General features: G+C 43.7%; 2 protein-coding genes across 2 annotated transcripts in view; both read left to right on the top strand.

Moving 5' to 3' along the window:
- Nucleotides 1–17,853, top strand: part of GCNT2 (glucosaminyl (N-acetyl) transferase 2 (I blood group)) — a 28,469-nt gene extending 10,616 nt beyond the window's left edge. Inside the window, 7 exon segments of the mRNA XM_053975164.1 lie at nucleotides 568–912; nucleotides 915–1,234; nucleotides 1,236–1,390; nucleotides 12,364–12,429; nucleotides 17,127–17,187; nucleotides 17,404–17,632; nucleotides 17,686–17,853. Coding sequence (XP_053831139.1) covers nucleotides 568–912; nucleotides 915–1,234; nucleotides 1,236–1,390; nucleotides 12,364–12,429; nucleotides 17,127–17,187; nucleotides 17,404–17,632; nucleotides 17,686–17,853 — 1,344 coding nt within the window.
- LOC128811135 (transmembrane protein 14C-like) lies at nucleotides 17,804–21,505 on the top strand. Its single transcript, XM_053984462.1, has 4 exons — nucleotides 17,804–17,959; nucleotides 18,303–18,404; nucleotides 20,408–20,492; nucleotides 20,721–21,505. Exons 1-4 carry the CDS (start codon nucleotides 17,884–17,886, stop codon nucleotides 20,776–20,778), a joined length of 321 nt encoding a protein of 106 aa, XP_053840437.1. The 5' UTR covers nucleotides 17,804–17,883; the 3' UTR covers nucleotides 20,779–21,505.
- Nucleotides 21,506–23,477: the final 1,972 nt, after the last annotated feature.

The raw sequence follows: 23,477 nt of genomic DNA, 5'->3' as shown, positions 1-23,477 counted from the left end.
GTTAAAAAAAATTCTGCAAGTAAAAAAAAAGAATGGCATGAGATAAATATGAGGTTTTCCTGTCATAGTGTACATGCACAGAAATTTTAACAGCTATATGATACATGCAGGGAGAATGGAGAGGAAGCAGCTAAGAACATAGCCATACATAGGCATACATAAGACATACATACAAATTCATTGAATTTGGGGACACTCTGAAATATGTGCCAGCTGCTCATTGGCAGGACAGTAATTATGCAATACATCTGTTTAATCTTCAGGGTGCTGTGGAGCAGCTTCCATCTGCAAGTTGTTCTTCACTTACGCTACTTCTACATCAGTGATGATTGTGCAACTACTGATATTGAAAGTAAGGGCAGCAGCTGCACACTCTGCATCAGATGGATCCACAAGTCCTCTAGCTGGAAGCAAGCACAGCCACCAAAACAAGCTGTTGGTGGTGTTTGATGTTGTATTTTGAGAGAGATTTTTTTCTGAGGAGGAAGGAATTGCTCCTCTGTGCAACACACAGATATTGATTGCCTTTTTGCTGTTCTGAGTCACAGTGTTTGACTTCCATTTGTTTTTTACGCTGTTAATTTGCAAGCACAAAAAACTCTTAGGAGGCTGAACTTCTCAGTGAGCTTGATTTTAGCAGAAGCCTGTAAAGCACTTATTGAGGACAAGGTGTCCTTCTGAAGGAAAATGTCATTCAGAGAACCCAACTGCACAGAGTACATCACACAGAACTACTGCATCACCTGCGCCCTCACAGCCGAGGATGCCGCCTGCTCCCTTGCCTACCTAATGACATTGCACAAAGAGTTCGAGACCTTCGAGTTTTTCTTCAGGGAGCTATTCATGCTCCAGAAAGTCTACCGTGTTCATATGGATGCCATTCAAGGAGCCATTTCCCTTCCCGCAGGCAGCTCTGCTTTCTCAGTGCCTCCTTCATTTCCTGGGCAAAGAGGGTGATCTAGGGAAGCATCTCTCACCTGTGGACTGACCTTCACTGCATGAGAGACCTGCTTGGCCTTGGCCATGCCCTGGTGCTACTCAACTCCTGTGGTCAGGACCTCTCCTTGAAGCACAACAGGGAGATCATCCAGCTGCTGAAGGGCTTTGGGGGCAAGAACATCACACCCAGGGTGCTTCCACCTCCCCAGGTCACCACCTGCACCAAATATGTGCACAGGGAGCAATTTTACTCTTCCTTTTCTTTCATGCTGTGGACATTTGTGTGCAAATGTCCATCTGACCGTCTGTTTTGGCTCTGTGTCTGTGGCCATCACCTGATTCTTTGTGGGGTTCGTGCTGCAGGACCAGCATCTTCTCCATCTGCTGGCATGGCCTGAGGACACCAACAGCCCTGAAGGGCACTTCTGGGTAACACCCTGCAGGATTCCAGGTGAGCATGCTTCCGCTTGTTTTTTCTGTAGACACACACACACACACACACACACACACACACACACACACACACACACTTGTGCTTGCTTCACACATGGACAAAGCTGGAGAGGGACTTAAAAGAGTATGCAGTGATAGGATGGGGGGAATGGCCTTAAATTTAAAAAGGGTGGGTTTGGATTACATGTAAGGAAGAAGTTCTTTGCTGTGGTGGTGATGTGGCAAAGGAACAGGCTGCCTAGAGAAGTGGTGAATGGCTCATCCCTGTAAGTGTTCAAGGCCAGGTTGGATGGGGATTTGAGGAACCTGGTCTAGTGGAAAGTGTCCCTGCCCATGGAAAGGGGTTTGGAACTACAAAATCTTTAAGATCTTTTTCCAACATAAACCATTTTATGATTCTATATCATAGGTGCACATGCACATACACATGCAGAAGCATTATCTGAAATTGATTTTGGCAAAATCTAGATGAAAAATTGAATTGTTACATAAGGCTGATCTATCAAATAATCTTACTGGCTCTTTATGAGCATTGAGGGAAAGGTGTCTGTGCTGTCCAGGATGTGCACTACCATCCCATGACCAAGCAGAAAGATGTCAGGGGATCTAAGTTCAAACAGAAATCCTTGGACTTTTCAGCTGATTCCCTGTAAAATCTGAGATGATGAAAAGAGAAGTAATAAAGATTAAAATATACAATCTCTGCAAGCATTGTAATGAAGAAATTTTGTACAAGATGTTCATTTTGGTGTGGGAAATTCTAATTTCCAACACATTGAATTACCCCCAGAAAATTGGAATTCAGGCTGGAGCCGACTTCTAGTCTTCACTTGCTTTTCTATGGGACCACACACAGCAGCTCTCCCATAGCAATTGCAAAAAACCCATGTAACCTATAACCGCTGCCTAAACCCTATTGTACAAGGTCAAGAATTTCTGCAGAGAAGCAGAATAAAAACCAGTATTTTCATCTTTACTGTGTGTATTTACTATTGCTTTCACCTTGTTCACATGACTGGGAAAGGGTTGGAAGATGAACAGGATTTCACCCTCCTGCATATTGCTTTTAGAAGCGCCTGGTAGGACTCCACTGCTCCCAACTGCTTAGAGCTTCCAGCAGCCCAAAGCAGGGATATCAGCCCAAGGCAGGGATATGAGGAATGGAAGCATAGGTAAATTTTTTCTCCTGTCTTTTTCTTTCTTTCTTTCTTTCTTTCTTTCTTTCTTTCTTTCTTTCTTTCTTTCTTTCTTTCTTTCTTTCTTTCTTTCTTTCTTTCTTTCTTTCTTTCTTTCTTTCTTTCTTTCTCTCTCTTTCTCTCTTTCTCTCTTTCTCTCTTTCTCTCTTTCTCTCTCTTTCTCTCTTTCTCTCTTTCTCTCTCTCTTTCTCTCTCTCTTTCTCTCTCTCTTTCTCTCTCTCTTTCTCTCTCTCTTTCTCTCTCTCTTTCTCTCTTTCTCTCTCTCTTTCTCTCTCTCTTTCTCCCTCCCTCCCTCCCTCCTTCCTTCCCTCCTTCCTTCCCTCCTTCCTTCCCTCCTTCCTTCCCTCCTTCCCACCTTCCTTCCCACCTTCCTGCCTTCCTTCCCACCTTCCCACCTTCCCACCTTCTCCCTACTGTAACTTGTGGGAAATAAACATAGAGAACAGTAACAGAGGCAGAGCATGTTTACTTTAACTTTCAAATTATCACATAACTTTATGAGCATAGTGCTTGCTCTTCTGATAACTGTATTTTACAACTGACCTGCACAAGTGACTACTGATTGAGATATTTATAGTATAATTCTGAGCATGTATTATTTGTAGCTAGATCACTTTTCCAGGAAGCTGCTTGCTGTGGTCTTATTACAGTCCATTGCCTCAGAAGCCATAAACCTGGGACCAGATATGTTCTTCACAGTCAGAAGCTTTAGGTGGTTGACATTTGTTGTACTGCACTGTGTAGCTCACATAGCCTGAATATTTATTTCATTGTTATTTCCATGATAACCACTGTATGTTTTCCAGTATGAGCATAATATTTTTATGATTGTTCTTTTTTTGCATCTGAAAGATGTAACATTTCCACAGTATATGTGTTTATTTTCCTCTTCATTTTTTTCCTTGCCATCACATTATATTGCCTGTCCAAAAGTGGCCATGTGGCTCTGATAGATGTGCTCAGAGGCTGTGGTTTTTGAAGGCTGTACAGGATTTTGAACCCAAACTTACAAGGATAACAGTCAGACACTCACCTGAATGTATCCAAATCAGATCCAAGAGTGCTGGGCAACTCTGGGGTGAGAAGTCATCCTTCTCAGTGTGTGGGATGTTAGCCTGGGACTCAGTTCCAGGCTCTGTCTAAGTTTGACCAAGCCACTTCCTTTCAGTTTCCATCACAGGGAGATAATGATTTCAGGACGGTGGTCCAGCTGTCAGAACAAAAAGTTGGAGGCCTCCAGGCAAGCAGAGGAGTCATTTAAGGACCAGTTTGGATGGATAGCATACTATGAAAGAACTAAACCAAACAGTTATTTGCAGTATCAGTATCAGCCAGGATAATCTCAGTTCAGATAAAAGATAAAACAAGACTTGCCCAAAAATCTTAAAATAGCATGCTTATTGCCTAGAGTCATGTAAGGAAGACCAAGACTTTTTCTTACCCCCTTAAAGGCTAAAGACTTTCAATCCTATTCAGCTGGTTTTCAAATAACAGCCTTAATTTATCTTTGGTATTTATCTCAGGCCGCTTATCTTGCACATGACTCCTGCATGACAGAAAATTCTTGAAAGTCACCTTTCAGATAAGAAAGAGAAGCATAGGGGAATTAAGGGAAAGTATTTCCAAGGTATGTAGGTCTGAAATGTCTGGCTGGCCCTTAATGATTTTCCTCAGGACTCTGGAGAAGCACGCACCACCTCAGTGCAGGTCAGTGGCCACGTCCCAGGCCAGCCGTGTTACCAATGGGACACCTTTCCTCTCTGCTCATATAAAACAGAAAGTGGGTTCTGATGGCCATGGGAGAGGTGTGCATTTAGCCCCCTTACTTCTTCCAAGCCAAATTCCTGCCCTCACTTTCATGCAATATAGTCGCAGCATACGGATGATTTGGGACGCAAGCAGTCTCCGTGCAAACAATCCCTCAGGGTATGCAGGCGTGCGCCCATTGGCATACACCTCTGCTGGTCACCAACAATTTACGCCTTGTTCAAGTGGGAAAATAAAGGTCACGAGAAGTAATAGTGGCACTTTTCATTCAGAGATACCAGCATGCTTTTACAAGGGAGGTCAGTGCTTTTATTTTCCATTCACAGAGGCGGGCAGAAAAGGGTGAAATGATATTCCCAGTGTCTTAAAGCAGACCATGGGCAAAGCCAGTACCGGTACACTGACACCTGACTCCCAGCGTAATGCACTGGACTAAACTGCTTTCCAGAACTGGCTCACCTCTGGAATAACATAATGTGGTTCCACTGTCACCTCTGCTCTCTTTGCTAAGGGTGAGTGTGCACAAGATGCCTGAGCAACAGAAGCGCTTTGTTACCCTTTCTGGAGTCCCTCTTGACAGCTTCTTGGCAAATTGGCCTCTGTCCTCTCTGCACTGTTAAAAAGACACCAGAACTGCTACTGCAGCCTGGGAAACATATCGGAGGTACTGTCTCCTACCTGCTTTAAAAGGATGTGTGCAACAGCTGCTGCTGCTGTGGGGACCAGTTTTCCAATGTTCTCCTTTCCTGTTGCTTTCCTTCCCTGATGGCAAGAGTAAGAGACAGCATGGTCTGACACTCATCCAAGATCTTTGTTCCTGAATACCACAAAAAAAAAAAAAAAAAAAAAAAAAAAAAAAAAAAAAAAACCAACAAAAAAAAAACCAACAAAAAAAAACCAACAAAAAAACCCCAAAAAAACCCCAAAAAAACCCAAAAAACAAAAAACAAAAAAAACCAAAAAAAACCCAAAAAAACCACAACCCAACAACAAAAAAAAGCAACCAAAAACCTGAATGAGAACATTCTCACCCAGACGTTGATTTTCCCATCTCACCCTAAGCCCAGCATCTATAACCTCATCCCACTACTCATATTTCCTAGGATTCACTTATTGCAGGAGGTGTGGGAACATAATAAGCTACTGCGGCATCACTCGGCTGAGGCAGCGGCTCAATGAGTATTATCAATCGAAATATAAGAGCTGCTAAATGCTTAGCAATCCCCTCAGGCTAAGAGCAGCAAGAAGAAAGTTTGCCTGTAACAACTGGCTGCCACAGCAATCCCCCATTCACTCCCTTCCCTGTGAGAGTGCCCAGCTCTGTGCTGGAGCAGCCCTTCCGAGCTTCCATGCGAGAAAAGACACTAATGTGTGGTTCCTCTCTCTTCCCCAAAATGTGGGGCATCTGTCCCAGGGGAAGAGGGTGGGAAAGGAGCACCGTGTCACAGCTGCTCTTGTTCCAGCTCAAAAGGGACATGGGGTACACAGCATGCCGTCACTGCCTGCTGCAAACCTTACAAACTTTTGCATCGGTGTGAATAGGAGGTTACTAGAGCAGGTAGCCCACAGCGTCCTGTGCAAGCCCACAAGTCCAGACCACTCATGATCTGAAAGGGTAGGTCACATTAACCACAGGGCTGCTTTCCATCAGATAGAGACTTCTGAGAACATGAGCAGCCTACACTTGCAATTATTCAGTGTATTTTTTATTGCTGCTAATCTGACACCAAAATTGGGAATTAATAGAAGATGATGTTGCATTCTAGTTTGTACTTACCTTTCCAAGGATTCACACAGCTGTGTGCCAGCCACATTCCAAGTGGTTTTGACACAGTTGCTTATTGTGTCTGTCTAAACTCAAAGAATCAGACTCACCCCAGCTCTCTCCAGGCAGGAAGAAGGTTGCTAATATAGCCATAAATTTTGTCTATTATAGCAAAGGAATTAAAATGGTGGATAATTCTGTTTGTGGGTGGAGTGTTAAACAACTCCTAGACTTTAAAAGTATATCTGCATTGTCCTGATTCAATTCCTCAGTTGGGAGCTGAATGATATACAGAAAAATAAGAAAAATGGCCACAGGTATGTCTCCAGTAGCGACAGTAGGATTACAATGGAGATGGGAGTTGACCTTCACTGCAGTTTATCTGATGCAGCAGCTTTACTTCCCAAATAGAGCTGTTAGCTGTCAAAGAACACTTCATTCACACCCCTTGGATGTGAGTGTGAGATGAAAGAGAAATACCAGAGGATTCTGAGTAGCACTGCTAGTATATTAATCGTTGGCCATTTCCTTATTTTTAAGTTTTTACGTGGCTGGTTGCTTGAACAGACAGACCTGTAGTTTTTTTTTTTCAGATGCTTTAGCTTGCACTGAACTTTTCACCACAGCAACTTAAAAATTCAAATTCATTTTGGTATCTCTCCATCCCACCGTCATTTGTAGACGGGCTCTTGGAAAACAACCACGCGTCCTACTAATATACATTAATGTGGTTCTGTTCTGCCTAGTGTAATTGTTAATTTTCCTTAGCTTAGTCCCCACCCTTCAAAAGTCAGACAGACAGAGACACAGAGTTTTTTTAAAATATGATTCCAGACAGTGATGCTGGTTGAATAAGCCATGCTCTGGAAAAAAGGTATTTTGTACCTATGTCTTCATCATTACTCATATAACTAATCCTCATTCTTTTGCTCCTATTCTCCATTATTTTAATGAGACTTCCTGATTGAGCAAGAACTTCTCATAGGAATAAAGCATTAAAAAATAGGGCATTTCCTGTGAGTGCTTTTGAGTCTCATGCCCACAAAGTTGTTGTAATCTCACCATCAAAACCTTTCTCTTTTGAAAAACCTGCTCAAGGGAAAGTGTTGCAACACTATTGCAGCAATCACAAAAACACCTTGATCACCAAAATTCTGAAAAATTACTCTTGTCCTCTAGCCCCCATTCAGATACTATAGTTCACCTGAGAAGATGTAACTTAAAGCAGGCTTTGGTGTATATTCAATTCACAGTCATTGGAATTGAAGTACTGCAAAGGAATAATACTTTTCTTCACAACCAACTGTTTGCTTCTCACTGAAACAGCACTTAGTGGTGATGGGATAAGGATGGGTATGTCTTCAATAAGACTTGTTGGAAAAGCACAGCTACTAAATGGAGGGAGCTTGTGCTCCCTCACTTGGTTCTCCTTTACCTTTTCAACTATCAGACATTGGTGTAAGAGGCTTCAAAGAACACAGCTCCTTGAAGAACAGAATTAGATGAGAATAATTTAAGGAAGATTTGGTTTTGTCTCCAAACACAAACATCAGATAATGTCTGTGATAACTCATGCGTGTAACTAACAAAACTTCACTCCAGCAGTAACAGAGACTCTTCTTGACATTCCCAGATGCTGAGTTGCCAGCAGCCCTGGGTTTTTTTAGGGGGAAGATCCAGCCAGACTACCTGAGCCTATCCCCTCCTTTCACCTATGAGCAAATTCATCTGACCACACCTAGAGTTGTGTTGCACACAGCTGAGATGTGTATTGAGATACAAACCCTGATGCCAGCACACAGCCAGAGTGGCAATTGGCAGAACCATGCCTAAATGGTTGCTGGGGTAGGCACTGGCAGTTTCTGCAAAGCAGCTCTCCCTGTCCTGGGCACCCAGCATTTCCCCACAAGTCCAGCTCACTCCCACTGGGAGAAGCAAGTATTTCCTGAACCACCATCTAGAATTCAGCTCCTCAAGACCAGGACTGCAACACTCCCATATACACTAGAATTAGTTTATGGGTCAAAAACAGCACAGAAAAGCTTCCTCCAAAACATATCAGAGGAAGTTACTAGAACTGAGACCTTTTCCTTATTATCCACCAGATGTTTAAACACAAGAAGTGCAGTTTAGCACTCTTACAACTGCCAGCAGCCTAACAGCTCAAGAAGATGACAAGCATTTCCTTAAATCAGAACATTTTGTTTTAAATAAGCTTCTTGCTTTTTTCTGAGTTTTAATTCTTTCCAGCTTCTGAAGTCTGCTTTGAAGCTCAACAATCTTGAGTTTATTTTATTTAAACATTCACCCAACCACACACACACTTTTGCTTTTGCATACCCCACTGAAATGAAAATTTCTGGTGGCAAAATATGAAATTGAGCCTTTGTACATATTTACGGAGGGGTGTTGGTTTTCTTTTTCCTCCATTGTTGCAAACTTATCTTGAAAGAAAATCTTTTCTTCTGAGGACTGCCCCCCCCATCTTTACCAGCTACCTCCCTTCCCTGGTCAGGTGAGATAACTTGTCTTGCTGGGCAAACAAGAAAACAGACAAATCAGAATTTCAGAGCAAATAATTCTTGCATGCCGTCTTACGTACCTGGTCAGACAAGTTCTTGTTGCTGTACAGGGTTAAGAGATGACCCTTTCCATCCTACCCACAGCTGCTCATCAGTGTCTCTCCATCCTCCTAAACACTGGGGACTGGATTGTGCATGGAGGGGAGACTGCCCTTCCCTGTAGTGGGAGATGGCTCATGGCATTGGTTTCAGGAACGGGATCATGCAGGAGGTGCTGGCCAGTCCAGGGGTGTGCCAAGGCTGGTAGTGTGGGCACTGTGATGGAGTGAAGGGGCTGGTGGTGGCCACCTTGGTGCTGCTGGTCACTGCTGTGCTGCTGAGGCACAGTGAGGGCGAGTGGTGGCAGTGGGGGCTCTCTGAAGGCCATGGGGCTGGAGTGGGCATGTGGCACACCGCTGGCAAGGCGGGCACCCTGCCTGAGGGATAGGCAGCACTGGGGCATAGGCCTGCTGATTCTAAGTGTCCTGCAGCCCACTTATATGTGACCCACCTCAAGCCTTGCACATTTCCCAAACATAAATGCATGGCTCCAGTGCCCAGCAAAAGTTACCGTTGATTTCAGTCATGTCTTGCAGAATAATATTCCCAAGGATAGGAACAGTTCAGGCAGATTTCTAAAGAGCAAACTCCTGTGCATCAGATTACAAAGTGCAGGAGAAAAGCTTGGATCAGTTGGTGGCATAGAAGTGTAAAGAAATTGTCCCTTTGCCTGGAGAGAAATGCTGAAGGAGAAACACAGGCTGTTTCAGGGGGCTGGTGGAGATTAGCCTGTTGGTAGATAGGTTTGATCCTGGAATGACAAGCATGGCATTTGGAAGGTCAAGGCAGATCAGGCAGCCTTTTATGCTGCAAGATTTCCAGCCTAATGCTGGTTTAAGTGCACATGTTACAGAAATGGGGGTGCAGTGGCTCATGTTGTGTAAGCTGCCTGTGTTTGTCTTCATAGTCTGTGGTGGTGATGCAAGGAGGAAAGGGAAGGGAAGATGCAAGGTTGCCTCTTGGAGACAACACATGCAGAACAGATCACACTGGAACTGTAATGGCAAAAAAACTGAAGGGAAGGGCTTAGAGGGGATGTTGCCTTTGGGGTTGTGTTGCTTTTGTCCTGTGAGAGAAGTCCAGGCTCTGAAGCAATGCTTTTCCTTCCTCCAAACCACCACCACTAAGAAAAGGCATGAAATTAAAGGCAACAGAGGAGCTGACCCATCTCTCTTGTGGCTGTCTCCACACCTGAGCAGTGCAGTGCTGCTGGTGGCTGTTCTTAAGACCCAGTGGCAGCGAACTTGTTTCCAGAGCAGTGCTCAGTGTTGCTGCCCAGGAGATGGTTCTTTCCTGTTCCTGGTTTTCAAGGACAAAACTCTGCTAACCATGATGGAATGAGAGAACAGAGGTGAACAAAAGTAGAATGGGCAGCTCATGACAAAATTTATTTTAACTTTCATAAGGAGCACCACTTCTCAGAAAAACTGTCTTTTTAAGAACAACACCCCAGGAAAATACTGAATCTGAAACCAGTCGCTCAAGCAACTATTTAAAGAAAAATATGATAAATTAATTCTTTTCCCCATATTGAGCTACACTTTACCCTACTTTTTAATTAACTTACAAAGATGCCTAGTTTCCTCAATCTGGGAGATGGTGAATAATGTGAAATCAGTAGTCTTGTATTCCTGGAAGGCAGTGCCTTCCAGTATTTTTGTGGATGTCCTGGGGTCATTCCTGTTTTGTCAGATATCTTTCTGCTTTGCCATTGTATCAGCAATTTCTGAAACTTCCCCCACATCACATTTATTGCCATCTGTTATAGACAGATTTTTAATTTGGGATGGTAATGCACATCCCAGTCTATTTAAAGCATTTATTCCCTGCCATCACTGTCTCTTTTTCTCTTTCCTAAAGTGTTATCTTTACCTTAATACTTTCTGTGAAAAAGTAATATTTTTTCTGAATTTTCCCTGGGACAAAACCACACTTTTTGGCATGTTGCTTTATTTGATAAACACAATATACAGAAGGGGAGAAATAAAGTTATTAAGTTTTGGTTATAGCTGACACACACTGTTGTTTATGGCAAAGTGCTATGGCAGTTCTGCAGTTGGATCATACAACCTTTTTTGCATTTGTTTTAAAAGTCATGAGTCAGTTTTTGTGGTATGACACTTGATATGAGTGACATTCCTCAGGGGCTGGTATTGGGACTGGCACTGCTTAACATCTCTGTCAGTGACACAGACAGTGGGATTGTGTGCAATGAACCCTCAGCAAGTTTGCTGCACACATTGAGCTGTGTGGTGCAGTCAGCACACTGGAGGGAAGGGATGGCATCCAGAGAGACCTGGACAGGCTGGAGAGATGGGACTGTGCAAACCTCATGGAGTTCAACAAGGCCAAATGCAAGGTCTTGCTTGTGGGTTAGGACAGCCCCAAGGACAAATACAGGCTGGGGGAAAATGAAGTGAGGGCAGCCCTGAGGAGAAGGACTTGGTTGTGTTGGTTGCTCAGCATGACCCAGCAGGGTGTGCCTGTAGCCCAGAAAGCCAAACGTGTCCTGGGCTGCATCCAAAGCAGCATGGGCAGCAGGCTGGGAGAGGTGATTCTGCCCCTCTGCCCTGTTCTGGTGAGACCCCACCCGCAGTGCTGTATCCAGCTCTGGCCTCCCAACATAAGAAGGACATGGACCTGCTGGAGCAAGGCCAGAGGAGGACTACAAAGATGATCAAAGACTGGAGCACCTCTCCTATGAAGACAGGCTGAGAGAGTTGGGGCTGTTCATCCTGGAGGAGAGAAGGCTCTCTGCTGACCTTAGAACATCTTTCCAGTACCTAAAGAGAGCCTCCTAAGAGCTGGAGAGGGACCTTTTAAAGGGACATGTAGGGATAAGACATGGGGGAATGGCTTTACACTGTAAGAGGATGGTTTTAGATTGGATATATGGAAGAAATTCTTTACTGTGAAGCACCAGACAGGTTCTCCAGAGGAGCTGAGGATGCCCCATCCCTGGAAGTGTTCAAGACCAGGTTGAATGGGACCTTGAGAAATGTGGGCTAGTAGAAGCAGAATGACAAGCGGAGGATAAACTCCTACCTGTTTCTATCCCGGATAGGTCCTGTGAGCTGCTTAAATCTATATCTGTTATTATATAACATCATAGGCTATAATTGAGTTTCAATAACTCCTTCCAATTATGTCGCTTGAATTTGTTCTGTTAGTGTCTTTCCTTAAACCAACGAACCAACCAACCAACGAACAAACAAACAACAAAAAACAAAGCAAAAATCCACTTACTTACCATTATATTAATGTGAAGGTACTATGCGTTAGTGGCCCAGTGTTCAAATAACTTGGAAGGCAGTGCTGGTTGGGAAGGTTACATGAATGATCATGTGCAGTATTATACTGAGGCTGTTGCAGAAGAGGGATTTTATTTCTCATATGAAATCTTTAGGTCTTTTGTGTTGATGTCTCGTCTGTGTCATGAAAGCTGGTCTCAGTGAAGAAACTTGACAACCATGGCATCTGTTGATGTGTAGTCCAAAGCATTTTATCCCAGTTCTTTGGAGAAAGGTCCCAGAGAGTGCGCACAAAGCTGAACACAAAGCTCTTAAAAGGACTATTTGATTTTCTGTTACCTAGTTTCAGAAGTCCCAGGATCCATAGCCAGCACATGATGGGGAGGTGGAAGTGGTGAAGTGGATTGATATGGAAGAGACCCATGGAGGTTGTCATGGTAATGTGGATGTTTTTCTCCATTTTTTCTTCCTGTGCTAGCAACAAATACATGATATTTCAAGAATCGTTAGTCCATAACATAGTTATGTGTATTGATGAGAAAAAAAAATTGAGAACTTCAGTCAGCTTCAATGACAGCAATTTCATATCAACACAGCTATATTGAAACCACAATGTGAAAATACACAAATAGCATAGCACCCACAATTAGTTTGTGGAAAACCTAGTGTGAGTAAAAGTATCGGTTTCTCTTCACTGACAGAGGAAATTCAACTGGTATTCTCAGGTGACAACAACCCAGCCTACAACGTCATTAAAAGCAGTCAAGAGAATAGCAGTAGCAGTCTGAATTTCTGCCGTGTCAGAGCATAAACTCACGAGACAGGATTTTCAGGGGATGTTCTGTAAGTGCAGCTTGGGTTGGGTTGTCTCATACCGCCTGCAAATCACTTAACACTTGGAGACCAAAGTATGAGAAATCCAAAAGGAGACACCAGGGCAAAGCTCCTCTTGCAGCTGCAGGAGCTTTCCATTTTTGTCATTTTTAATGGGATATTTTCTAGCTCCAACTTTTGTCTTGCTACCCTGTCATTGCTATCTTTTCCTACAAAAATACAAACACAGCCATGCATTCCTGGCAGTTTTTGTGTCTAAAAGACAAGTGTAATGAATCACAATCAGCAAGATTTTAAACACAGGAATACAACTGCTGTCTATACATACAGATACAGTTTTGTCAATTATACTGATATTTACTACAGAGAAAAATAGAAAATGAGTGGAAACAGTATAAAGATGCTTAATTTCCCAGATCTTACGCATTCTTTAAATATCTGTTGGGACAAGGTTTGTAATAGCAAACAGGATCTTTAGTAGATCAATGTACCTGGTTAGAAAAATCAGATAGCATTTCAGGCACAGGAGTCCATGTCTGAAAAACAGGGACTTGCATATTTGTCTTACTTGGCCGACTAACGGAACTGGAAAAAAAAATTAGAAAAATTAATTTAGATGCAGATTTTGGTTCACTATTGTCCTTAGACTGTCCTGTGTAGGGACACAGAGGGAGAGATGGAAAGTGGGGAACATAAGTATTTTCAGGACTGAAAAAGCAGTAACTAAGCTTTGGCAATAACGTAGTGTTTCTGTTTTGTGTCTTGGTGTGGCATAAGACTTCTTCCCAAGTTTATTCAATTTCGTGGCATACAGTGGTTGATGCAAATAGAGCTTTGTGTTCGGTAGATCACAGCCCTATTTTAATTCCACAGTAATAGCCACTAGAGGGAGGCCATCCAACGTCTGAGCAGATTTTCCCTTCAAACTCTTGGTAAAGTACACAAAATCTCAACCGATCAAGCATGCTGCAGAGAAAAAGAAAAAATAAGAAAGAAAAAAAATCGAGGCTTGAGAATATTTTGGTGTGGCTAACAGAAGACTAAAGTCATGGTTATCACTCATCATGTCCTAAAAAACAAAGCAAGGAAGCAAGCCTATGAATGCTTATTCCTCTAGCAATTGCGGTTGTATTCACATGGCATGTTAGCAGCACTCTTGAGTGACCCAGTCAGCTGCACAAAAGTGGTAAAAATTGGGATGCCTGAATCTAGGGAGACTGTGTGCTGCTCTCCTGCCTTTCTTCTGAGCAAGCAGCATACCTCTTGAATAACAGCAGTTTGCCACCAACTTTATGAAAACATTGCTAATTTCAGGGTCTTTTAACAAACTGGATTGCAAACTGCAGCTGTTCTGTAAGAGGAACACAAGACACTTAGATGTCCTGGAGCATGGCTGGTAACCTGCAGGGAAGGTTCTGAACAGACAGGATCTGCCTCAGTCAGCTTATTCTGCTTTTAGAGCTGCCAACACCTAATGATGCAGATTCCAGCAGAGAGGCATCAAAAGTTTCTTCCAGAGAAAAAATTCTGTTTAATATTTTGAAGAGAGGAGAAGAGGGTTTTGCTATCTTGCTGTCATGGAGGGAGCTGAAGAGAGAAGTATTTCAGAGTGGGTACTTATTTCAAATAGGCAGTTTTAGGAAGGTCTAGAGAGTTATGAACTTGAGAGGTCTGGGACCAGCCCATCCCCTCCTTGGTCTAATAAGCTGAATATCTCTTCCAAACTGAAAAATCCCAAATAAAATAAAGTTGTGCTCATCATTTTGTGTGAGTATTTAAAGTAACCCAGAGTACAAACAACATCACATTTCATTGTTCAGACTCCAGAGGTGAATAGCAAAATGTCAGTCAGCAGCAGAAGCAATGAGCTTGGCAGTTTGAAACTTACGGATATAATGGCATGTAGCACTCTGAACCTGAAGAAATACAGATATTTTATAGGCATACAGGTACATGATAGGTTATATTACCTGTTTAAGTAAGAATCCAGAAAAACATCACAGATTTGTGTCCATATGTTATTTAAGTGTTTTTTTTCTTTTAATTTTGTTTTGTTTTCATGAATGCTAATCCAGGTTATGCTTTTCTGTAAGTAAATTAATCTATTTCCACTGTGTGACTGATTTTTGAGTGCAACACCTGCCTCATCAATCTCTTTCTTTTTTTTTCTTTTTTTTTTTTTAGAAAGAACAATACAGTTTTTCACTGTAGAAGAGACAAAACAATGATTTCTGGCAGCCAAACTGAAGAACTGAATCAAAACCAGCGAGACCTTACCATACTGGTGTTACTTTGATAGCAGTAAAAGACAGGGAAAGATGAAAAACTGGAGGGGTGTCTGGTAGGAAGAATGTTAAGGAAGGTTAGATTCCCCTGCACAACAGTAACAGCAGTGATCGAGTTCAGCAGCTGTAGTGCACCTCCACAGAGAGCTTGGACTCCTGTATCTGTACCTCCTTGTCTTTCAACTTCACTTAAGTAATGAAAGCAATGTGTATGTAGAATCATAGTATTATAGAATAGTTTAGGTTGGAAGGGACCTTAAAGATCATCTAGTTCCAAAATCCCTGCCATGGGTAGGAATGTCATTCACTACATCAGGCCCCCTTCCGGCCTGACCTGGAACACTTCCAGGGACACCCACAGATGCAGAACAGAGAAAAATCCAAGCACACTTAAGTGAGCTTGCAGTTTGGTTTGGTTTTTCTCTCTTGCATATGCCATTCCTCTGTTGGCATTCCTCTGCCTTATCCTTCAAACCTTGTCTCACTTAATTTGTGAGCACACAGCTACCACAAACCCATCATTTTGAAACCCACAAATGCAAGGCTGAAGCATTGGCACATATGAATAAATCATAGCATAGCCACAAGAGGCATAAAACCGAAGTAGCCAGGAGGATTGTCCGCTCACTGGCTTCTGAGTCAGCCACTGGTTTCTAATTCAGTTAAAGCATCAAAGATTCTGACTTATGTGAGCTGTGAGGTCAGCAGTGACATCAGCAGCACCAAACAATGAATGAAGGTGCTGCAAACATAATGAAGGATGGTCTCAAAATCAACCCATTAGGACACATGGATTCAGAGGTCATGATAAGGTGTTACGTGGTGATGTGCAGGAATAGATCAACACCCTCAGCTTTCACCAGGAGCCAGCCTGTGATCATACAAACATCTAATGAACAGCTTGACATAATGCTTAAAAAAAGTTTTACTGGCATTACTACACAGCAAAGGGGCGCTTTTGGTGACCCTCTGCAAATCATTCTCAATGGATTTAAACCAATTTTCATTGCTCCAGATTCACAGTGCCATCCTCTAGCTATGGCTTTGCTTTCCATCTCCGTCCTCCTCCTACACTAGGAATCCAGGGAAGATTCAGACCTTTGGTAACAGACGGTCATCCAAGAAAAGGTCTTTGCCTCACAAATCCTGCTGTCTCACGGCTGGTGACTGCCAGCATGGTGGTGGTTTGCTATGTGGGCATGAAGGCTCACTCCTAAGAATGATTAACAATTGGCTGATGTGTGAATGTCATTTTTGTGAGGGGCGCCTGAAGAGGCTGGAAACAGGCATTAGAAATAGGCCTAGAAATAGGCACTCAAGGCAAAACAATGGCTTTAAGTAGGTAACACCAAACCTTTCTACCTGATTTGTTTAGGTACTTAAACTATAATGGAGAGAACTGCACCTGTGGACTGATTAGCATGAGAAACAAGAGCTATAACTAGCAAATAGACAGGGGGTCAAGTTCCAATTATAGAAAAGTTATGTTACCAGTGAATGTTTCTGTCCTAGTTTGTTAAAATGTATAAAATGCAATTAGTTTGTTAAAATGTATACATAGTGTAAAGTATTGATGATAAGTGAGTGGACCAAACCCTCTACTTTGTACAAACTAGAATGAAAGATGGAAATACCTGTCTCAGTGAGTGAATTGGCACTGGGCACCAGTTAGCAAGCCTGCCTTCAGGACAGAGGACTGCATCCAGTGCAGTGCTGGGCAGGCTGCTGGATGTGGTGCTGGGGATTGTGCCCTGTAGCAGAACACCACCATCGCTCTGCATGTGCGTGTTGTCCTCAGCAGAGCTGCCGAGGAATCCAGATGCCTTCTTTTGATATCTGGATTGGGCTTCCAAGGCTGGCTTCTGGGAGGAGACACCAGGACCTACCCTGATGTTGGGCAGAGTCAGGCAGCTCCAGCACAGACCCGCTGCTGGCCAAGGCTGAACTCATGAGGACAGTGGTGGCACCTGTGTGATAATGTATTTAAGAAGCGGAAAGAACTTATTGCACAACAGCATCAGCAGCTGGAGAGAGGAAGGAGAACCTTTTTGGAGGAACAGCCCTGCAGACAGCAAGGTCAGTGAAGAAGGAGGTCAGGAGGTGTTCCAGGTGCAAGGGCAGAGATTCCCCTGCAGCCCGTGCTGCAGCCCATGGTGAGGCGTGCAAACCCCCTCTGCTCACGGAGCAGAGATTCTCCTGCGACCCATGCAGCACCCCACACTGGAGTAGGTGGACATGCCCACGGAGAGAGCTGGCGAAGCAAGCGTGCTGGCGGGACTTGTGACCATGCAGAAGATCCACGCTGGAGCAGCCTGTTCCTGAAGGACTGCACCCCGTGGAAGGACCTACGCTGTGGCAGTTCGTGCAGAACTGTCGCCCGTGGGAGGGACCCCACGCTAGAGCACGGCAAGAGTGCGAGGAGGGAGCAACAGCGCAGAAGAAGCGCTATGGCTCGACCGCAACCTCCACTTGCACCCCTTGGCAGTGCGGGGCGAGGTCGAGCCTGGGAGGAAAAGGGGCGGTGGGTCTTTTCTGCTTAATTTCTGACTTTCCAACTCCGTTACTGATGGGCAGTCAATCAAGCAAATCCTTTCGGAGCCGAGGCAGCACCGCCACCGCTCTGCCGCCGGTGCGGGCCCTCCCCGGGTGCCGTCACGGGCGGCGGGCGGGACCTCCGGGAGGCGGCCCCGGGGCGGCCGGGCGGGCACGGACGGAGGGAGGGCGGCCCAAGGTCGGCGCTGAGCTCCGCTGCCGTGCGCGGCTCTCCCGCAGATGGAGTACGACTGGCTGGGCTTCGGCTACGCAGCGCTGGTGGCGGCGGGCGGTGTCGTGGGCTACGCCAAGGCAGGTGGGTGCTGGTGGCCGTGGCTGTCCCTGTCCCGGTCGTGCTCGCAGGCAGTCTCCGCTCAGCTCCGCTCCGCTCCGCCCCGCTCAGGGGCCGCTGCCGGCAGTGACCCCGCAAGTGCCGCTAAGTCCTTGTTGCCACCGAACAAGTGCAACGAAACGGTGCTCGCGGAGGTCTATGAAGTGTGTTAAAAAAACTCCCCAGATCCTTCAACCTAAGCCCTAATGCTGTGGTTAGATTGGTTTTGTGGATTTACTAGTACGGGAAAGTCGCAAAGTGCTTTCGTTTGGTGTGCAGGCTGACTCTGTGTGTGTTCTTCCGCTGACTGCTTTATTTTTTATTCAAGGCAGCGTCCCGTCTCTAGCTGCCGGTCTTCTGTTCGGCGGCTTAGCGGGACTCGGTGCGTACCAGCAGTCCAAAGATCCAAAGAATGTGTGGCTTTCCCTCGGTAAGTTTGCTCGGCAGCCGAGTACTGAGTGTTACTGATAGCGGTGGGAACAGTAACCTTTCTCTTTTCTAGCATGTTTCAGCTGCACTGTGCTGTTGTACCTATACCAATGTTGTAAGTGGTGGCAGGACTCCCTGCCCACAGCCAGGAGGTATTTGTGTAAGAGCACGACTCCTGGGTTGAAAACCTGGATTGTCCTGTGTGAATCCAGAGTTGGTGAGAAACTGTCACTGTCTCCTCTGCCAGATTAGATAATGTGTTACACCAACACATTAGGTGCAGGAAACATGCGTGGAAAATTTTTGGTTGCGAAGCAGCGTTTTTAGCCTGTGGTGGTGGAATAAGCACTATTTTTGCAATAGTGACAGCAGTGTGACTGGTGGTATGTGGCCTTAGGGAACCCTGGTTTGCACAAGCATCTTAGAGGAGCAGTACATATTCCAATACATCATACATTCTGGAAGAAACAGCATGCAAAAGAAAAGAGGCAGTGATGTATTCTGCTTGCTTACAGTAGAGCTTACAAGAAGTTGTGGGTGTTAAGCTTGCAGTTAACTCTTCAGGGGAAGGAGAAGGATGAAATAACTGTGGAAAGTATTACGAAGAACTCAGGTGAACCTCAGGGAGTTAATTTGCTGCAGGAGTGTAATATCTGGTTAAACCACTATCAGGAACTTTTTGTGCCTTTAGGCACTAGGGTATCCTAGATAACTTCTTGAGGATCCTGCTAGCTCTGTAACTACTCCATATTGTTACTAGTGCTATGATACTATAGCTTTACAGTGGTTTAAGACTATTTTAAACCAATAGGACTAATGTGCTGAAAGGCTTTATGAAGCCACTGTAGAGGACCAGCGTCATCAGTAAGGAATGAAACATAAAATGCAGCTCAGTGTAAAGCACAATTTCCATTTGTGAACTGTCCTTCCACTCTGGCATGTTATGGGAGTGGCTGTACATCTCTGGTACGGGTTTTTAGGCAGTGTCATGGAAGAGGCATGAGCAGCTTTTGTATATCCTGATGTAGTGCATGGAGTGTTTTCAGATGGACCTCTTGAAAGCAGTAACGTGTCACAGTCTAGTGCAGCTCTCCATCCATCCATCCATCCATCCATCCATCCATCCATCCATCCATCCATCCATCCATCCATCCATCCATCCATCCATCCATCCCTCCTCAGGCCTCCTTGTGACATGCAGCTGTGGCTCCTGCAGAGCTATAAGTTGGTCCCAGTACATCAGGGGTAGAAATGCAGAAACAGAACTTTGACTGAGTATCCCTAGAATACCTTTTACCCCGTCTGATGCAAACAAACTTGAGGCTTTGGAAAAAGGTATACCGCACTTTCACCTGCCTTTCTTCTTCAAAGAAACAATGGCCCTGTAAATTTCATGTGAATGTTGATGTGATTCCTTTTCTACTCTTAGAAATAAAATAATTTGCAGTAATGTCTAAGATGTTAATTGCTCTTTCAGTTTGATCCTTTGGACTGCTTTCTGTTTTCTAATCATATTTTCAAGTGGGATTGTTTTCTTTCTAGTTGTAGTATTTAGTGCCACTTTCCAGTTCAGAATGTCACAAAGAAATGGGAACTGTAAATAATATTTACCTCCCACATAGTGAATAGTGTCACCATCCCAGCTTTCTGGCAGTTTTGAGCCTGCCTGTGTTTGAGGGAATAATCATTCTTTTGCAAGTAAGGGTTGAGGGAGAGCTAGTGACCTGTTCAGAGGATTAGAGTTTGTGGTGATCAGACTGTGGTCTCAACCCTGGTGAGATCTCCTCATTTCTGCTGAGCAGTGGAGTGTGCTTACCAAAGCTGCTAAGAAGCTTGTAATGACAGCTTTGATGCTGAAGAAAATCAAATTGTTTACTCACAGAGGGAGGCATTCCTGTCTGTATGTGTAGATCTGTTTGGCTGGTGCTGCTCAGTGCCCAAGTGTGGCAATGCTGCACTGGCATTTCTGTGTAAAATGGTTCTGACTGGGCTTCTTTTCAACAGTGGCATCTGGCACCTTGTCTACTGTTATGGGAATGAGATTTTACAACTCCAAAAAGGCAATGCCCGGGATAATTGCCGGTGCCAGGTAACCACCTGTCCTTTTTTCTTGTCTGTGTTATTGAAGAAACATTTTATTTAGCTTATTTGTGGATTATATTGTTTTAAAAATGTAACATGGTAAGTTCTGTGAAAAATGAAATCTTGTGGTGGTGTTCAGCTAAATGAAATGTTGTCAGTGTTTTTTTCCTTCTTGTTCTTTATAGGATTTTTGCCTCCACCTCCCTCTTTTTATAACAATTATTCTATTCCACAGTTTACTGATGGTTGGACGGCTTGGATTGCAGATGATGGAAAAACCTATTAAGCCATAAATCTGCATCAAGTGACTTGAAGACACATGACTGAGAAGCCCAAAAATGCAACTGCCTAAATGTGCTGCACATAAGTGCAAAAGGCACTGCTACCTGTGCGTTGTTTTTTTCATATCCTAATGCACGTGGGTTGTGTTTTTAAAGGACCGACATAGAGAGTCCTTGTCATAGTATTTGTCTTAACATTTTCTGCACTGAAAGCAAGCAAGAAAATATGAGTATAGCATTAGTTTAGCTTCTGGTCCTGCAGCTTAGTGTCAGCAAAGACTTCCTGGTCCTTGCATTCAGACAGTCGCAGAATTGAAGCTAAAATGCACATCTGACTTGTCCTTCTGAAATCATGTATACCTCTAAAACCAGGGGAGAGGAGTTGCCGATTTGTCACTAGTAATTAATACAATAAACATGCTTATGATGTTCCATCTCCCTTTCTATGCCAGTTTATCTGTTCACAGTGTTTATCAGTCAGGGAATTTGTTCTCCCACCACTGCATGTTAGAACCCGGTCCCACAAAACACAATCACGGAGCCAGCTGTTGAGGCTCTGCTGTAATGCAATAAATGCATACCCATGACTTGCAATCACTTGTAAGCTCAGCTGTATGTCATTCATTTCACTTTTACCGATTACTACTCATAAATCAAAAACATGCTTTATTAGCTAATGCTGAATTGTAGGCACAGCTTTATTAAAATGTTAAATAAACTAAGAAATTATTATTGCAAACTTTTGTGTTCTACACCGCTTATTTTGTCTCTAATTGTTTATCTGGATTGATACAGTTTGGTGCCTTTCCTGCAGGGTGTCAGGATATATCTGTGAGCATGAATTGTATAAATAATCTATTGTATCCCTGAATCTAGTAACTTGTAAATATAAAAATCTGAACTGGGAGGGAGGTGGAGAGCACAAAATCATACAGACCACATATTCAGACAAGTATTATATTAAAGATTTTTAGTTTGGGGTTTTTTTTGGGTTTTTTTTTTTTTGTTTTTTGTTTTTTGTTTTTTGTTTTAGTTTTGTTTTGCTTTTTGAGAGGATAATCTATTTTAGATTTAGAAAATACTGTATGAAAGTTTATTTAAAGACCAAAGAGCTTATTTGATCAGCCTTTGTCCTCAGCTGATTCCCTTAATGCCTGAAATCATTCTAAATAAAAACCTTCCATAGAGAAATATCCTGGAAGATAGAATGGTTGGTAACATATCCCTTTTCTGGTCACATTTAACTTATGTCCCTTTTTGCACAGATCCTGAGCTTCAATTTCTTCAACCTTTTTTCTTTGGTGCCTGGTACTGAGAGAGATGGAAGCAAGAGGGTTGATCCATTAGATTGGTGAGACTCTGGAGTTGCTCTCTGAGTATCAGGGTAGTACCCTGGCACGAGGGTCACATTCTGTGGTTTTCCTTCCCTCTTCCATTGTCACAGCAGCACAGGCACGGCAGTGACCTTGTGCTGCGTGAGCAGGAGGTTCAGAGCTGGGCCAGTGGCCACAGCCAGGCTCTGCCAGCAGGGAGGTGGTTTGCCAGGCAAATCACAGGGATGAGACAGGGCTGAGGTCAAGCCAGGATGCCAGGTCAGTCAGACTGGCTTCCAGATCTGCAGGGACGTGGCCAGGAATGGGTGCAGCTCCAGCAAGTGTCTCAGCAGCGTAGTCCCAGGCCAGACAGCTTGGGTTAGAGCTGGCTTGAGCACAGACAGATCTGGATGGGGAAGTGTGCTCAGAGCATCTTCTTACAACCCTTATTCATCACCCTGCAGAGTTCAGCTTCAGGTGTTCACCTGTATTTACATTTCTCTTCTACCTCCCTGCACAGTGATAAGGGGTGTGCAGGACAGCAGATGGTTTGTTAACATGTCACCCTTTTAAGTGCCTAATTCCAGCCCAGGACCCAGCATTAGAAGGCAGGTGTCCCCACTTCTTTGTTCTAATTTGAAAAAGTCAGTAAGCCAGACGTTAGCATTTAAGATACTTCTCTTTAAACTGCTTTATGGGGAGGTTTTTTTTGCCTCTTCATATTACTGTTGAAGCAGTTTTCTTCTGTAGGAGTAGGATGCAAACATAAATGCATATCCTGCAATAAACTGAGAAGAGCCACGACCCAGCAGTTCTGTAATTGTATAATGCTGGTCTCAAGCTGTGTAACTTGTGAATTTGAATTGCAATTGTCTTTAACAGAATAAAGACAGCAGAAAGCAGAAAACTGGACTGGTAAGCTTTTATACTTCTAGATCAAAGTGTGAACCTCTGCTGCTGTTTAGCTTTGGAAAGCAATAGGTTCAATTGAGAACTGCTGGTAGAAGTCATTTAGAACTTGTGGTAGAACGCTCATGCTCAGGATAAACAGCAGTAATACAGGCAAATGGACAAGGGAAAAATCTTAGACTTACATTCTTTCTACCCCTTTGAAATTTTATTAGCATATAATAATTTCTTTTAGCATTTCTGTACTAGCAGTCCAATGTGTACCAATAAATCAGAGTTAAATGACTGTACAAAGCCTGTTAGCCTTTTCTTGCTGCTTGCAACAAGAATTATTCAACACTTGTCATGCTTTGCTTGTGAACAAGTAAAGACTGATCTGGTTATATCAAAGCCCTTTCAAGGTTCATTAGCATGCGACAAGGACAGCATGTTTCTTCTAACCGTATTTAGTGCCATAAACAGTAGCTGTTTATTTTTCTTCTCTCAGGT

The sequence above is a fragment of the Vidua macroura genome, chromosome 1, assembly GCF_024509145.1.
Source record: "Vidua macroura isolate BioBank_ID:100142 chromosome 1, ASM2450914v1, whole genome shotgun sequence".
Classification (NCBI taxonomy): domain Eukaryota; kingdom Metazoa; phylum Chordata; class Aves; order Passeriformes; family Viduidae; genus Vidua; species Vidua macroura.
This window is presented reverse-complemented; position numbering and strand designations above follow the sequence as displayed.

Excerpts from the sequence above, each read along its gene's own strand:
- LOC128811135 (XM_053984462.1), top strand. The coding sequence starts at position 17,884 with ATGGAGTACGACTGGCTGGGCTTCGGCTACGCAGCGCTGGTGGCGGCG. Across the intron at positions 17,960-18,302 it reads CGTGGGCTACGCCAAGGCAG|GCAGCGTCCCGTCTCTAGCT; the intron begins GTGGGTGCTGGT and ends TTTTTATTCAAG. Across the intron at positions 20,493-20,720 it reads GGGATAATTGCCGGTGCCAG|TTTACTGATGGTTGGACGGC; the intron begins GTAACCACCTGT and ends TCTATTCCACAG.